The sequence below is a fragment of the Pseudogymnoascus verrucosus genome (assembly GCF_001662655.1).
Source record: "Pseudogymnoascus verrucosus strain UAMH 10579 unplaced genomic scaffold scaffold_1, whole genome shotgun sequence".
Classification (NCBI taxonomy): Eukaryota; Fungi; Ascomycota; class Leotiomycetes; order Thelebolales; family Thelebolaceae; genus Pseudogymnoascus; species Pseudogymnoascus verrucosus.
The window spans coordinates 1,307,244-1,320,905 of NW_017263652.1; the positions used below are offsets into that span (position 1 = coordinate 1,307,244).

General features: G+C 52.5%; 7 protein-coding genes across 7 annotated transcripts; 5 read left to right on the plus strand and 2 right to left on the minus strand.

Moving 5' to 3' along the window:
* Positions 1-135: 135 nt before the first annotated feature.
* RPC82 (RNA polymerase III subunit C82) lies at positions 136-2,283 on the plus strand (the record flags this gene model as incomplete). Its single annotated transcript, XM_018269990.1, has 4 exons — positions 136-144; positions 214-276; positions 381-1,157; positions 1,213-2,283. 4 exons carry the CDS (start codon positions 136-138, stop codon positions 2,281-2,283), a joined length of 1,920 nt encoding a protein of 639 aa, XP_018135493.1.
* Positions 2,284-2,978: 695 nt separating this feature from the next.
* On the plus strand, positions 2,979-4,372 carry GGC1 (Mitochondrial GTP/GDP carrier protein 1; the record flags this gene model as incomplete). The annotated part of the gene is made up of 4 exons (XM_018269991.2): positions 2,979-3,054; positions 3,112-3,149; positions 3,201-3,242; positions 3,301-4,372. 4 exons carry the CDS (start codon positions 2,979-2,981, stop codon positions 4,066-4,068), a joined length of 924 nt encoding a protein of 307 aa, XP_018135236.1. The 3' UTR covers positions 4,069-4,372.
* A 187-nt stretch (positions 4,373-4,559) lies between these two features.
* Positions 4,560-4,833, plus strand: VE01_00461 (uncharacterized protein; the record flags this gene model as incomplete). Its single annotated transcript, XM_018269992.1, has 2 exons — positions 4,560-4,705; positions 4,779-4,833. The coding sequence occupies 2 exons, from the start codon at positions 4,560-4,562 to the stop codon at positions 4,831-4,833; spliced, it is 201 nt and encodes a 66-aa protein (XP_018135235.1).
* Positions 4,834-5,729: 896 nt separating this feature from the next.
* On the minus strand, positions 5,730-6,219 carry ATG8 (ubiquitin-like protein atg8; the record flags this gene model as incomplete). Its single annotated transcript, XM_018269993.1, has 3 exons — positions 5,730-5,797; positions 5,859-6,066; positions 6,130-6,219. The coding sequence occupies 3 exons, from the start codon at positions 6,217-6,219 to the stop codon at positions 5,730-5,732; spliced, it is 366 nt and encodes a 121-aa protein (XP_018135234.1).
* Positions 6,220-6,698: 479 nt separating this feature from the next.
* HEM13 (Coproporphyrinogen-III oxidase) lies at positions 6,699-8,581 on the plus strand. The gene is made up of 2 exons (XM_018269994.2): positions 6,699-7,307; positions 7,360-8,581. Exons 1-2 carry the CDS (start codon positions 7,089-7,091, stop codon positions 8,377-8,379), a joined length of 1,239 nt encoding a protein of 412 aa, XP_018135233.1. The 5' UTR covers positions 6,699-7,088; the 3' UTR covers positions 8,380-8,581.
* Positions 8,445-9,938, minus strand: ADK1 (Adenylate kinase). Its single transcript, XM_018269995.2, has 4 exons — positions 9,563-9,938; positions 9,435-9,487; positions 9,219-9,373; positions 8,445-9,160 (listed from the first exon to the last, which is right to left on the minus strand). Exons 1-4 carry the CDS (start codon positions 9,720-9,722, stop codon positions 8,713-8,715), a joined length of 816 nt encoding a protein of 271 aa, XP_018135232.1. The 5' UTR covers positions 9,723-9,938; the 3' UTR covers positions 8,445-8,712.
* Positions 9,939-10,144: 206 nt separating this feature from the next.
* On the plus strand, positions 10,145-13,605 carry RPN8 (proteasome regulatory particle subunit; the record flags this gene model as incomplete). The annotated part of the gene is made up of 5 exons (XM_018269996.2): positions 10,145-10,328; positions 10,384-10,655; positions 10,706-11,304; positions 11,646-12,677; positions 12,727-13,605. The coding sequence occupies 5 exons, from the start codon at positions 10,145-10,147 to the stop codon at positions 13,292-13,294; spliced, it is 2,655 nt and encodes an 884-aa protein (XP_018135231.1). The 3' UTR covers positions 13,295-13,605.
* Between the last annotated feature and the right edge of the window lie 57 nt (positions 13,606-13,662).

Genomic DNA, 13,662 nt, shown 5'->3' on the forward strand with positions numbered 1-13,662 from the left:
CCCACCCACATATAATATCTCGAACTTCATCTGAACAGTTTTGTTAACTGTGTGCAATTTGATATTTCAATGACTTTTCTGTAGCATTGGTGGCAGCTCTAGAGAACTTGAGATACTCTCTAGTAGCAACAAATTATGTCTCATGTAAGTAGAATCAAATCACCCCAGAGGGGGATGTTCTGAGTCAATAGGAATCTAACGATGAGATCACAGACGCAGCATTTGGCAGACCTTTGCGCCCTCCTCGTCAGGGAAGCTTATGGAGAGTTGACCAGTGTATGTGTATCCTCGTTGCTATCTATCCAGTACCTGCTACATTTTAAATCATGCGCGTGTTATTTTCACCAAGCTTTAAGCTTCAAAGTCTAACTCTGTAACAGCGCATATTTGCCTTACTCCAGCGACGAGGAAGACAAACGATCAACACTATTAAACAACATACTGGCCTCACGGGCCGACAGGTCCGACACGGACTCGTAGTCCTGATACAACAAAACCTATTGTTCCACAATACCGAGCAAGAATCTGGCTCGACCTTCTATGAGGCGAATGAAGAATCGGCGTACTTCCTCCTGCGCTCCGGAAGGATATTAGAGACGGTGGAAGAGAGATATGGTGTTGACGCACGGGATGTTGTCCAGAATCTGCTTCTACTAGGACATACAAAGGTTGCAGATCTCGCAGAGGCATATGAGTCGAAGAACAAGACTACAAATGGGCATACGAATGGAGCGAATGGAACGAATGGCGCCACAGTGAACGGGACCAGCAATGGTACAAATGGACACCACGATGACCAGAAGCCTACAATCAATCTGGACGGCATATTGGCCAGGCTTTTGGACGATGGGTTTGTTGAACCAGTAGTAGAGAGCATGTTCAGAAGCCCCAAGGATGCTTATAACCAAGCCGAGAAAGAAGCCCTCTCGTCCTCTGAGAGTGGCGCTTCTAAAAGCGCAAAGGCAACCCTCGAGTTGAAGAGAATCGTCACAGCCACTCTACAAAAACAATATGAGGAACGATCCTGGCGACATGGAAACATGAAGCGTTATATGCCTGGCGGGCATCCGAAAGGTGCAGATAAACGGCGAAAGCTCGCAAGTGGAAAACCTGCAGTATTAGGATCCGGGAGTTATGATGAAGAGATAAAGCTTGATGTACGTTTTGAGCGACCTTAACCCCTACAGAGCGTCTTGCTGACCAAATTTCCAGCGCGAACTTGTTGTTCGGATCAATTATGAAAGATTTACAGTCGCATTACGGACACATGCTCTTACGGAAGTGGCTAAAAACGACATTGGGGATGTAACGTCTCAAGTCTACGGAGAGCTTCTTCGTTTGCTAGAAGATAAGATTCCTCGTTGCCGCGGGAATATCGTTGAGGATGACGACGATGAGAATGACACTGGAGGCTCTACAATTACAACGTCGACTCTGGTACAGGCGCTCAGCGCCGATATCAATATTGGCACTGGCATTGGCCAGGCTGCTGGTAATAAAATTGCAGGCACTACCGATGGCGCCAACGGATCGCGCAAACGACGCAGCGAGAGCTCCGACGAAGAAGACGTGGTGACGTCCAAATCACGAGCAAGTAAAGTGAAATTTGACGTCCAAGCCCCAGCGAAACATTCTCCAGAGAATCACCAAGCTCGAATCACACAATTAAAGGACCACCTATTGCTTCTGACTGGACACAACCACGATCTTCTAAAAAAGCTCAGCAATGATGGGCTGGGAGAGTTTACGGTCCTCTTCAAGAAGGCTACAGAATATATGCGAGAAAATGAACTGGACACATATATTGCTTCTGCCTTTGGTAAAGAGGGCCTGCGCATGTCTCATATTCTGAGAAAGCATGGCAAGCTCGATGAAAAACAGGTCCAGAAGATTGCCTTGATGAAGCAAGGGGAGGTGCGCAAGACTCTAGTCAAAATGCAGATGGCAGGCTTCGCCGATATTCAAGAAGTCCCCAGGGATACCCTTCGAACACCCGGCCGCACCATCTTCCTCTGGTGGTTTGACACAGAGCGGATCACAAACCTGTTACTCGATCGTATTTACAAGACCATTGCGCGGTGTTTGCAAGTTCTCGAGACGGAGAGATACAAAGAACGTGTTGTGCTTGCGCTGGCAGATCGATCAGATGTCAAAGGCAACGAGCATGAAATGCTTCCCGAAGACCATCTGGTGAAGTTGAGTGCCTTCAATGAAAAAGAAGACCGTTTGACAACGCAGATCAACAGACTTGATCAGCTTGTTGGGATCTTCAAGGAGTTCTGAACCTTTTGAGCACGGAGGGGGGCTACCTGATTCTAAACTTCAGATGTGATATATTAGGGCACGGGGGCTGCTGGCGTTCTATTTGTAGCATATATGGAAGGCGTTGAACCTGGCCGATGGGATTTGGATCTACATATTTGGGAGCTTTGGGAATTTGTGATACCATGAGGCATCGAGGGAGTCAAATCTCCCCGTGGCGCTGAGTATTATAATTATAGCAGTAGATACCAAAAAATCTCACTGTGCATCTTCTCAACAATTACAGTATTTGTCGTACGATTTAAATGGAACAGGTGCTGCTGAGACCAGAAGCGGTGTAGCTGACTCGCATCCCACCTCCATGTGATAGTCGCAATTGTATGGTGCACCTCGAAAAAGGGACCTCGCTTATGGTCGAGTAGTGCACGGCTTGTAGCGGTGGTTCCTGGACTGGTGCAGCCTCGTCCCGACTAAGGGAGCCGACCAGGGTCTCATAGGCTAATTTTCCCCGATAGTCGGTGGATTTATTCGAGAAATTGGAAAGAGAGTTCCCTCCCGTTGCGCCTGCCCACGAATACTATATTACATTTCTTCACACGAAACCTTCAGAGAGGCATATCGAATTCTGCTTTTCATAAAAAATAGGGAATCCTTAATTGTCTTATCCTTTATTTATTATAGCCCTCCGAGGTTTCGTTGAAAATCAGAAAAGAGAAATGTCTCCCCCAATGGCCACCGCTGGTGGAAAGGGCGTCAAGAAGGAGTCGACTGCGGCGCGTATTCTGGGTTCCGGTATGTCCTTATGAGGATCTCATGTACTACTTGGAACCGCGCTGATGTCCCCTTTAGGTTCTGCTGGTATTGCTGAGCTTGCTGTCTTCCACCCGGTATGAATTGCTTGGGCAGAACTCGAGAGGACATAGCTGACCAAACTGAAGGTTGACACCATTGCGAAGCGTCTCATGAGCAACCATGGAAAGGTGAGAGCAGAATCCCTTATCCCCAGCTAATCCGAATCCCATAACTAACCCTCCCCAGATCTCCAGCATCACCCAGCTCAACCAAGTCATCTTCAAAGACAAGGCCTCCGTCTCCGCTGGCAAGAAATTCTTCTCCCTCTTCCCCGGTCTCGGATACGCCGCCGGCTACAAAGTCTCCCAGCGTGTATACAAGTACGGCGGCCAGCCCTTCGCCCGCGATCTCATCACCAAGAACTACGGCAACTCCTTCGAGCGCACCTTCGGCCCCACGACCGGCCGCGCCATGATCGCCTCCCTCGCAGGCTCCATGATCGGCATCGGCGAGATCGTGCTCCTCCCCCTCGACGTCCTCAAGATCAAGCGCCAGACAAACCCCGAGGCCTTCCGCGGCCGCGGCATCGTCCGCATCATCAAGGATGAGGGCTTCGGGTTGTACAGGGGCTGGGGCTGGACCGCTGCACGTAATGCGCCGGGCTCGTTCGCGCTGTTCGGAGGTTCGGCCTTCACAAAGGGATATCTGTATGGGCTGGAAGATTATAATAAGGCGACTTGGTTCCAGAACTTTGTTGCGTCGATTGCGGGTGCCTCGGCGTCCTTGATCGTCTCGGCGCCGCTCGATGTCATCAAGACCCGTATCCAGAACCGTAACTTTGACAACCCGGAGAGCGGAATGAAGATTATCAGGGACATGATCAAGAAGGAGGGGCCGTCCGCGTTCTTCAAGGGTCTCGTGCCCAAGCTGCTCATGACTGGCCCCAAGCTCGTCTTCTCCTTCTGGCTGGCTCAGACCCTGATCCCCGCCTTCGACATTGCTTTCAGCAAATAGATGACCCCGTCATGAGGGTGTTCGAAAGTGCGAGCGGAAGAGCTTAGAGTTATTGCTGCAGCCGGCCATTGGGCCAGCAGAGCGAGTTAGAAACGGTAGACGGCTAGACCTGGTTTTGGGAGCTTCGGCGCGTGTACGATTGAGGAAGAAGGGGGGGAGGGGCAAAAAAGGGAATTCCGGCGCACAGTTTTCTTTTTCTTGGCCTGCAGACATGCGGAGGGAAATATGATTGTAGATAGAATCATTGTACATACTTAGTTATGCGGGAGGGGATTATCGTCTCCTTCCTTATGAAAAACCCCACCTCTAATAACTTTACTTCTCAAAATATTTTGCTCATGCTCGTAGGCGGTTTGGGCGATTGGTAGGGGACCGGCATTTACCGACCCTCGCCCGTCCATAGCTTCACCCATCCCCAAAAAAGCAACCCACCTCCCAAGCACCCACAACACCAACCACATCCCCTCAAACCCAACAAACCCTCGCCCACAATGGCACCACCCGCCTACATAATCTCCCGCACGCTCGACCCCATCTTCGCCCTCTTCATCGGCCTCGGCGCAGCATCCATGCGCATAAACCGCGAAGAGAAGGAGCTCGGGCGCAGCACGAAGGAGACTATTAACTCCGGGTTGAGGTGAGCTTTTCTTATTTCCTTGCCGTTTGAGTCAGATGAGAAAGAGGACAGTGCTAATGTGGGGGGGTTATAGGAGGATTGGATTTCCGAGGGCGGATGACCCGGTGGCTGCTGCTGCGAAGAAGTGAGGGCCGTGGGATAGCTGCGACGGGCAGGGATATGGGGACCGATGAGTCGACGCCGGTCCCAAGTGCTGGGGTTGGATGGATGACACAAGGGGATCTGGGCTGGGGATCGAGGACCGGGCCGGATATAGACTTGGAGGGCTTGGGGGGTGTGGGGTGTGGCTATGGCTGTATACTACTGTATGAACAGACTGTGCTGAAAATGCACAAGGACGCATGAGGTTGCGGTACCTGGAGGATGAGAAGCGGCTGTATAGCAGAGTCATAGGAGGAAATTACGGACGGGGAACAAAGGAGTTCTGTACGAGGGGGAGAAAGCACATACTCTCCGATATCAAAGGTTGCTCGAGTAAAAAAGCAAGCACATCACATCATCAACATTTGGCACAAACTTGGGTTCTAGGATTCCCATTATCAGAAACGACGATAGAAAATCACTACAATCTGAAGACGCAATAGACACGCAGGAAATCGACTCTTGTATAAAAGACCCTATAGCCCCCCAAGTCTTCCACATGCAGTCTCACAGAATAATCGAGCAAAGCCAGTTGAACCCTTATCCATCCCTTGCCTGCACCAGCGCCATGCGGCTTGTAGAGCAATCCGCACGACCCCGTTGCTCTGCCTGGCCCCGCCGAAGAGCTGTAGCCGCCTTGGCCGTCATCGTCGTCGTCCGTCGTCCCGGTTTACGAAATAATCAAAAAAACGTTATCACAAGTCCCCCTGCTGCTGCCATAATCCCCCAATAAAAGCTGTCCACTCTCTCGCAAATGTAGAAACCGCGGGAGGAAATAGGAGTCCGAAACGCCGGTGTAGTTGGGAGAGTTGGGGGTGGTGTCGGTGTCGTCGATGCCTGTCGAAAGGAGGGTCGTTAATGAGAGTGTGAAGATGCTGGGTGGTTAGGCTAGCTCCTCGAATCCGAAGGTGTTCTCTCCAGAGTAGGTGATGTAAAGGAATCCGTCCTCATCTGGGGGCATCGAGTTAGTATTGTGGACGGATAAAGGGGAGTTGGATGGGGATCTGAATACCTTTGTGCTCCTCGTAGATGCTCGACATTAAGGCAGCGGTCGGTGGCAACACCTCGTCGACGAAGATGAAGATGGCCTTCTCTGGCGACAGCTTGATACGCTTGCGGATAACGTACACGAACTGGCCGACTGTCAGATCTGCCGGGACGAGATACTTCTTCTTGTCGATGGTCGCGATCTCTGACTTCTCGACCTTCTCGCAGATGACCTGATCATGGGTTAGCGGTGGGGGTGAACATGAAATGACGGTGAGGTGAAGGCGGGAGCTTACTGGAATGCGGTCGTTGTACTTTGCGCGGATACGCTCGGCCTCAGCCTTGCGTTTGGCAAACTCGTGCTCGTCCTTGAACTTGGAGCGCATCTTGATGTCTGAGAGGGTTGGTTGGTTTGTAGTTTAGGTTGTGGTTCGATGTGAGGTTGGGCGCCTTGAAGTGACGGTCAGTAAGCGTGCTCTTCTGCGTTTCCTGACTACGAGCAAAGCTGATATGGAAGAGGCGACAGGAACGGGGGATGAGCTTACTATTTAAGGTAGCAGAAGAACGTTGAAGAAGGTTGTCGTGGTTGATGGTGATGGTGTGAGTGTTTGGTAGGAGTATCGAGTAGAAGTAGTCGTACCGATGCAGCCTGGCGAGATGGCGGGGGCGGTCCTGGGGCACGATTGCTCAAAGCGGTGTCATATAACGCTAGTCTGGTTTGGGACTGGTGTGGGCGGTGTACGTACTTGTACCACAGGTGAATCACAAGGCGAAGCTTGCTCAGCCGCCGCCGACTAATCGCAAACCAGTGACTCGCATCATGGGCGGACTCTTTGGCTTGGGAAACATCACCAGACAAAGCAAAATCAAAATCACGCTCTGCGATCAATTGTGCCGGATATTAATATTGTGCTTTACACTTCAACTTCACTGTAAGCTGCAGAACATGTGACCTGACTATATATACGTCTTTGTAGTTGTAGGGACTACTCTTCCGGGTTTTACTCTTCGGATAGATAGCCTGCTTACTATCGTACTACAATACCCTCATGCCTGAGGCACCCACTTTATTATCGTCATCCCCAGAGTCGCATCCACAGGTCCCTAGTATAATTTCTGGGAAGCCACGGCACGGGATTTCCCCCACGTATTGCTTCACTCCCACGCTCTTTGCCGCAATCCGAGTCAAACTTCAAGGGGTGCATATCCAACACCCAATGTATATATTATAGAGTGCTATTTCTTTGCCGCGAACATGCCTCCAATGCACTCTGTTACCCGGGCCTCGAACATACTCCGGGTTGCCCCTCGGCCATTCACACAACCTGCCCGGATCTCGCGCCTCAAACGCAACTATGCCGACATACCACCAAAGCCCCCGCGGCCCGAAGACAAGAAGCGGACGGGTGTTCTATTCCCCAAGACCCGCATAGCAGTCGGCGTGGTTTTCTGCGGCCTCCTCATCCATTCTATGGTAGTCCTCCCCGGCCGACAGCTCTTCAACGCAATGCTAACCGGTTCTCCAGGTCACCGATGAGCCCACCAAGCTACAGGCACCGTCAATTGCGGACCGCGATAACCTTACGAAGCGAGAGTCTGGCGTGACAGCTGACTCGCCCATGCGTCTGCGCATGGAAGCGTTCATTAAAGAGCAACAGAAGGAAATCGTGCGGGTGCTCGAGGAAGTCGACGGCAAGAAGTTCCAAATCGATACTTGGGAGCGCGAGCATGGCGGCGGAGGAATCTCCTGTGTGCTGCAGGAGGGCAACGTGTTTGAGAAGGCCGGTGTCAACATCTCAGTCGTCTACGGCAGCCTCCCGAAACAGGCCATCATAAAGATGCGGGCGGATCACAAGAAGATCGACACTTCGGTTGACTCGCTGCCGTTCTTTGCGGCTGGCTTGAGTATGGTGCTTCACCCGAAGAACCCGATGGCTCCAACTGTGCATCTCAACTACCGGTACTTCGAGACTGAGAACCCAGATGGGAGTGTGGGAACCTGGTGGTTCGGCGGCGGCACTGACTTGACGCCCTCATACCTCTTCGATGAGGACGCAATCCACTTCCACAGGACCGTGAAGGATGCCTGCGACAAGCATTCCAAGGACTACTACCCACGCTTCAAGGAGTGGTGCGATAAGTACTTCTCAGTCAAGCACCGCAACGAGACCCGCGGCGTTGGCGGAATCTTCTTCGACGACCTCGACGACTCCGAGAACGACCAGGAGAACTGCTTCGCGTTTGTCCAGACGTGCTTGAAGGCCTTCTTGCCTTCTTATTTGCCTATCATCAATAAGCGGAAGGACATGCCATATACCGAGCAGGAGAAAGGCTGGCAGCAGATCCGTAGGGGGAGGTACGTGGAGTTTAACCTCGTGCATGATCGCGGGACTGCGTTTGGATTGAATACGCCTGGTGCGCGAGTGGAGAGCATATTGATGAGCTTGCCGCTCACTGCGAGCTGGAAATATATGCACAGCCCCGAGAAGGGGAGCAGGGAGGCGAGGCTGGAAGAGGTCCTGAAATCACCTAGAGAATGGGTATGATTAACATGAAGGACGGTAAGATTATGAGCTGTACTACTATGGGTTACGGAAAAGTGTAAAGATATATCGTGTTAGATTATCACATGTAAAATATATCAGTTGGTGTTGGGACAATATCTCGCATCTCTTCATTAATACATTTGGCCATGACACCAGATCAGTGCTAATGCAGTATACAAAATCCACCTAGCAAAATTGATCGTACATGAACATCCGTCTGTCTCCATGCTTCAAAAAAACGCCGCTCGGACATTCTAAACATGGAACTTTTGATTTATGCGAGCCCCCGCACCCACCCTTAACCTTAACCCATCACCAGACACTAACACCCGTTCAAACAACCGTCGAAATCTTGGACAGCAGACTTGGCTTCTGCTCAGCGCGGAACACGCCCAGCAGCGACTTCCACACCTGTCCCGGCTCCTGGCTCGCGTCGATCCCGCTCCAGATGCCCGTCTTCTGGTAGTAGTCGACCACCGGCGCGGTCTGCTTGTGGTAGGTAACAAGGCGCTTCTTGAGAGCCTCGGCGTTGTCGTCAGAGCGCTGGATCAGCGGCTCACCGGTCACATCGTCCTTCATGGTCTCCTTGGGGGGGTTGAAGATCTTGTGGTATGAGCGGCCCGACGCTGGGTGCACTAGGCGGCCGGTGATGCGGGAGACGAGGAGCCCGTCGTCGATTTGGAGCTCGACGGCGTATTTGAGGGGCTCCTTGCGCTGGGTGAGCATCTCGTCGAGGCGCTCGGCTTGGACGACGGTACGGGGGAAGCCGTCGAGGATGAAGCTATGTGAGAATTAGATGGGGTGCTTTTCATAATGGGGGAGAGGGGGTGTAGACGTACCCTCCCTTGCACTCCTTGTTGTTCTCGAGCTCGTCCTTGATCATGCCGATGACGATCTCGTCGCTGACGAGGCCACCTTCGTCCATGATCTTCTTGGCTTGACGGCCGAGCTCGGTCTTCTTCGCTACCTGCGACCGGAGCATATCACCAGTTGCCTAACGCGGACAATTAGCATTGTATCAAGAGGGAGCATGCAGTGGATGAAGTTTTACTCACCAGATGGCAACATGAGAACATGCTCTTGATCTTTGGTGCTTGTGTTCCCTTGCCTTTTTTTATCACAGGTCAGCGTGTGTACCGAGGCAGTATTTCACTCAACAACAGAGTGGCATTGGAAGTCATACCAGCTCCTGGAGGTCCCATCAGGATCATCCTGACGCCATCTGCGATACCGGCTTGCTTCGACGCGCCGCCGGAAGCCAGGTGCAGCCTGCTTTCCAAGTCCTTCACCCGTTGCTCGAGTTTCGCGACCAGGTCGTGAATATCCTCAGAAACTGGAGACATTGTTGCGGTAGTATGTCAATTCAAAGAAGAACGGCTCGTACGCAAAGGGGTAGGGACTTGAAGAAAAAATATTGTACAGAGATTTGGGGTTGTTGAAGGTGATGGCAGAAGCTGGCAAGTTTAAAAGCTTGGTTCGGACCTCGCTCGCAATCGGCGAAATGGATCGCTATAATCCCGGGCAAATAAAGCTGGCGTCTTTAGCCGGTATGCGCCGCCGAATTGCATGTTTGTTGCGTTGCGTTTGTTGCCTCAATCACGTGTGAGCGCTAAAAGCAGCGGCGCTTATTCGTTAAAGCGGCGTCACAAAGATGTCGCGTTGAGGTCAGCCTAGTAGCTAAGGTACAGTGCGGTCAGAATATCAAAGCTCCATATCGAACCCATCTGAACCACGACATCACATCCTCCCACATCACAACTTCATAATGCCGGCCACTACAGCAGAAGCCCACTCCCTCGTCACCACCACCGTCTCTGTCGCACCTCTCGTCCTCCTCTCCGTTGCCGATCACTATGGCCGCTCCGCAAAGGGCACTCGCAAGCGGGTGGTTGGTGTGTTGCTTGGACAGAACGAGGGGAAGAACGTGAGAGTATCAAACAGTTTCGCAGGTAGGGATCGCGCCTACATTCCCCGATGAGACCAATCTGACATCGTGCGCTACAGTGCCATTCGAGGAAGACGAGAAGGACCCATCAGTATGGTTTCTGGACCACAACTACGTAGAGTCGATGAACGATATGTTCAAGAAGGTGAACGCGAAGGAGAAGTTGATTGGATGGTATCATTCGGGCCCCAAGTTACGGGCATCGGATCTGGAAATCAATGAGCTGTTCAAGAGATATACGCCCAACCCGCTGTTGGTAATCATCGATGTCCAACCGAAGGAGGCTGGCGTACCGACGGATGCATACTTCGCAGTGGATGAGATTAAAGACGTAGGCGCTCTATGTTCTATCAAGCAGGAATCACAGCTAACAGTCTTCAGGACGGAACGACCACATCCAAGACCTTCGTACACACCCCATCTATCATCGAGGCAGAGGAGGCAGAGGAGATTGGAGTTGAGCACTTATTACGAGATATCCGTGATGTAGCAGTCGGCACACTCTCGACAAGGATTACGTCGCAACTGCAATCACTTCAAGGGCTGCACTTGAGGCTGCGTGATATACAACAATACCTCCAGAAGGTCAGCGATGGGAAGTTACCAGTCAACCATGTCATCTTGGGCAACCTCCAAGATGTCTTCAACCTCCTCCCGAACCTCTCCACACCAAAGGCCTCCACATCAGAAACTCCAGGGTCGGGCGAGGCCACCAGCGAACTGGCACACGCCATGAGCATCAAGACCAACGACCAGCTGATGGCCATCTACATTAGCAGTCTGATCCGCGCCATCACAGCCTTCCACGACTTAATCGAGAACAAGATCCAGAACCGCCAGCAGCAAGAGGAGAAGGAGGCGAAGAAGGACGAGGATAAGGAGAAGGAGGGCAAGGATGCTAAGAAGGCCGAGGGCGTCACGAACGGGGAAATCACCTCCGTAGACGACTCTGAGAAGGCGAAGGAGGACAAGGAGAAGAAGTAATGTGGGTCGGCGAGGCGTCTGGTCTGCAAATCGTTGGCATGGTGTTCTGAGCGGCATATCGAACAAGGGCAAAATAGATATGCATTTGTACTATATAGTTAGTGGGCAATGGGGTGGTAATGCCATAGACGCAGCAAATGCAACTATCCATGATTCCAAGAAGCTGAAGACTGAATTGCGGCAAAGAAAGAAGTAACATGTCATAAATTATGAACACGCCCCCATGTATGTATTATGTATTGTCACTAAATCACCCAATTACTCAATCAGCATCTGTTCCGACTTCCGTCTTCCGTCCAATGATGCCTAAAAATTGAGGTTTGCTTGGTTGTCTTAGCGCGAACCCTCCCAAAAAGCAGGGTCAGTCGTCCAAAGCCTCATGGGTCCCGCCCGCCAAATTCACGCCGCGCCGAAAATCGCACCAGCGAACCACCTCAGGGACATTTACAACAACCACAACCCCCATATACCCTCCAACGACTCTACGCAACACGACTAAACCACGAACTATCAAACCCCTACCGAATCCCACCCCACTCAAGCCCTCGACAGGCCTTTTCCCCCACCGCCTCCCTGAGCCTCGCCCAGCCCTCGACCCCGCCCACGTACTCGCAGGAGGCGATGTGCAACCGCAGCTCGAAATCAGGAAGCTAGGACAGGACGAGCGCGCGCGCACACGATTCAGCAGTGGAGGGAAGAAGAGCGCGATGCTCGCCGCGCCTAGCAACTCGAGCCCCCGCATCGCGTCGCCCGCGAGCACAACCACCAGCGCCTTCCGCTACAGCAACAGCAGCACCACCGCTAGCCCGTCGACCAGAAATGGCAAGAGCGCGAGCCCCGCGCTTCCCTCACTCCGCCAGCAGCGCGATATGACCGCCGATACGGCGTCGAATGGGGTGTCGGGGTCGCCGGCTACGACGGCGCTCGGATCGTCGAATTCGTCTCAGGATCTGGTCGACTTGAAGAATCTGAATATGAGGCGCGAATCGCAGGATGAGGCGGGTAGACCGGATGAGTCTGGTAATGGGGGGGATGTCAATGGTGAAGGGCGCACACAGGGCGGCTCGGCAGGCGAAGGCGACGGAGTAAGAACAGCGATAGATATTCAAGCGCTCTTACAATCTCCCAGCGCGAAGCGCCGCCAGGACCCTAAACCAGCCAAGGACGGTTCATCACGGGCGAGCCAGCAATTTTTGCCTCCGAAGCGGCCGCGGGCAGCACAGAGAGCCCCAAAGGTGTTACCTATACGCTACGAACTGGTCGATGTGGAGGATATGGTTATTCTCGTTGCCGGTATGGTCTCGGAGCTGATCCAAACGAACGATAATCTGCCACTGCGGGATGTGGTACTCACACGCTTCCACTCTCGGTTTGTCTCCCTCTCCTTATTGAATATAGCAATCGCTAACAACACACAGCACACCGCCAGGCATCTCAGTCCTCGACTACCTCCAACGCCTCGCCAAGCACGCCGCACTCACCCCACCCCTCCTCCTATCCATGGTCTACTACATGGACCGGCTCTGCTCACTCTACCCCGCCTTCACAATAACAACCCTAACCGTGCACCGCTTCCTCATCACCGCCGCCACCGTCGCCGCAAAAGGCCTCTCGGACTCCTTCTGGAACAACACAACGTACGCCCGCGTCGGCGGCATCAAGCTCGCCGAGCTAGGCCTGCTCGAACTCGAGTTCCTGCACCGCGTTGATTGGCGCATCGTTCCCAATCCGGAGGTGCTGGTGGATTACTATCGGGGGCTTGTCGCTCGGACTGGTGATTACGTGATAGAAGACGAGGATGCGGATGTGGATGCCATGGGAGAGCCGGTAGTAGCAGGATCTGCAGAAATGCCTGGCGAAGAAGGGGGAGGACGAGATACGAAATGGGAAATGTGGATGAGAGACGTGGCGCATACAACGGACACAAAAGGAGGACCATCTGGAGAGAACTCTGGCAACGTCGGAGCAGCATCGGGGCAGCCCTGAAGAGGGGTCACAGAACCCGGAGATTACTTAGAGATATAAGTCGCACATACATGCATGCATTAGTCAGGAGTTGGGGCTGGGTGGCGTTAATAGCGAAGAGGAGGGCCCTTCGCGCGGTAGGCGCTGGTTGTGGCGCCGGCCGATCGATTATGAAGGTTTGGAGATGTGATGATGAAGGGATTTGGAAATGAAATTAGGGTCACTAATGCCGCTTTGTTGGTAGTACAATTCACGTATATATACTTTGTGCCTGTTGGTGTAACTCTGACTGTGACGACTGGGATATGTCGTGCCATGGTATTGGAATAGGGGGTGTAAGATCTTATGTTGTGCATGTCGGATATTACTGCAGGTCCCTTGCGTTTGCG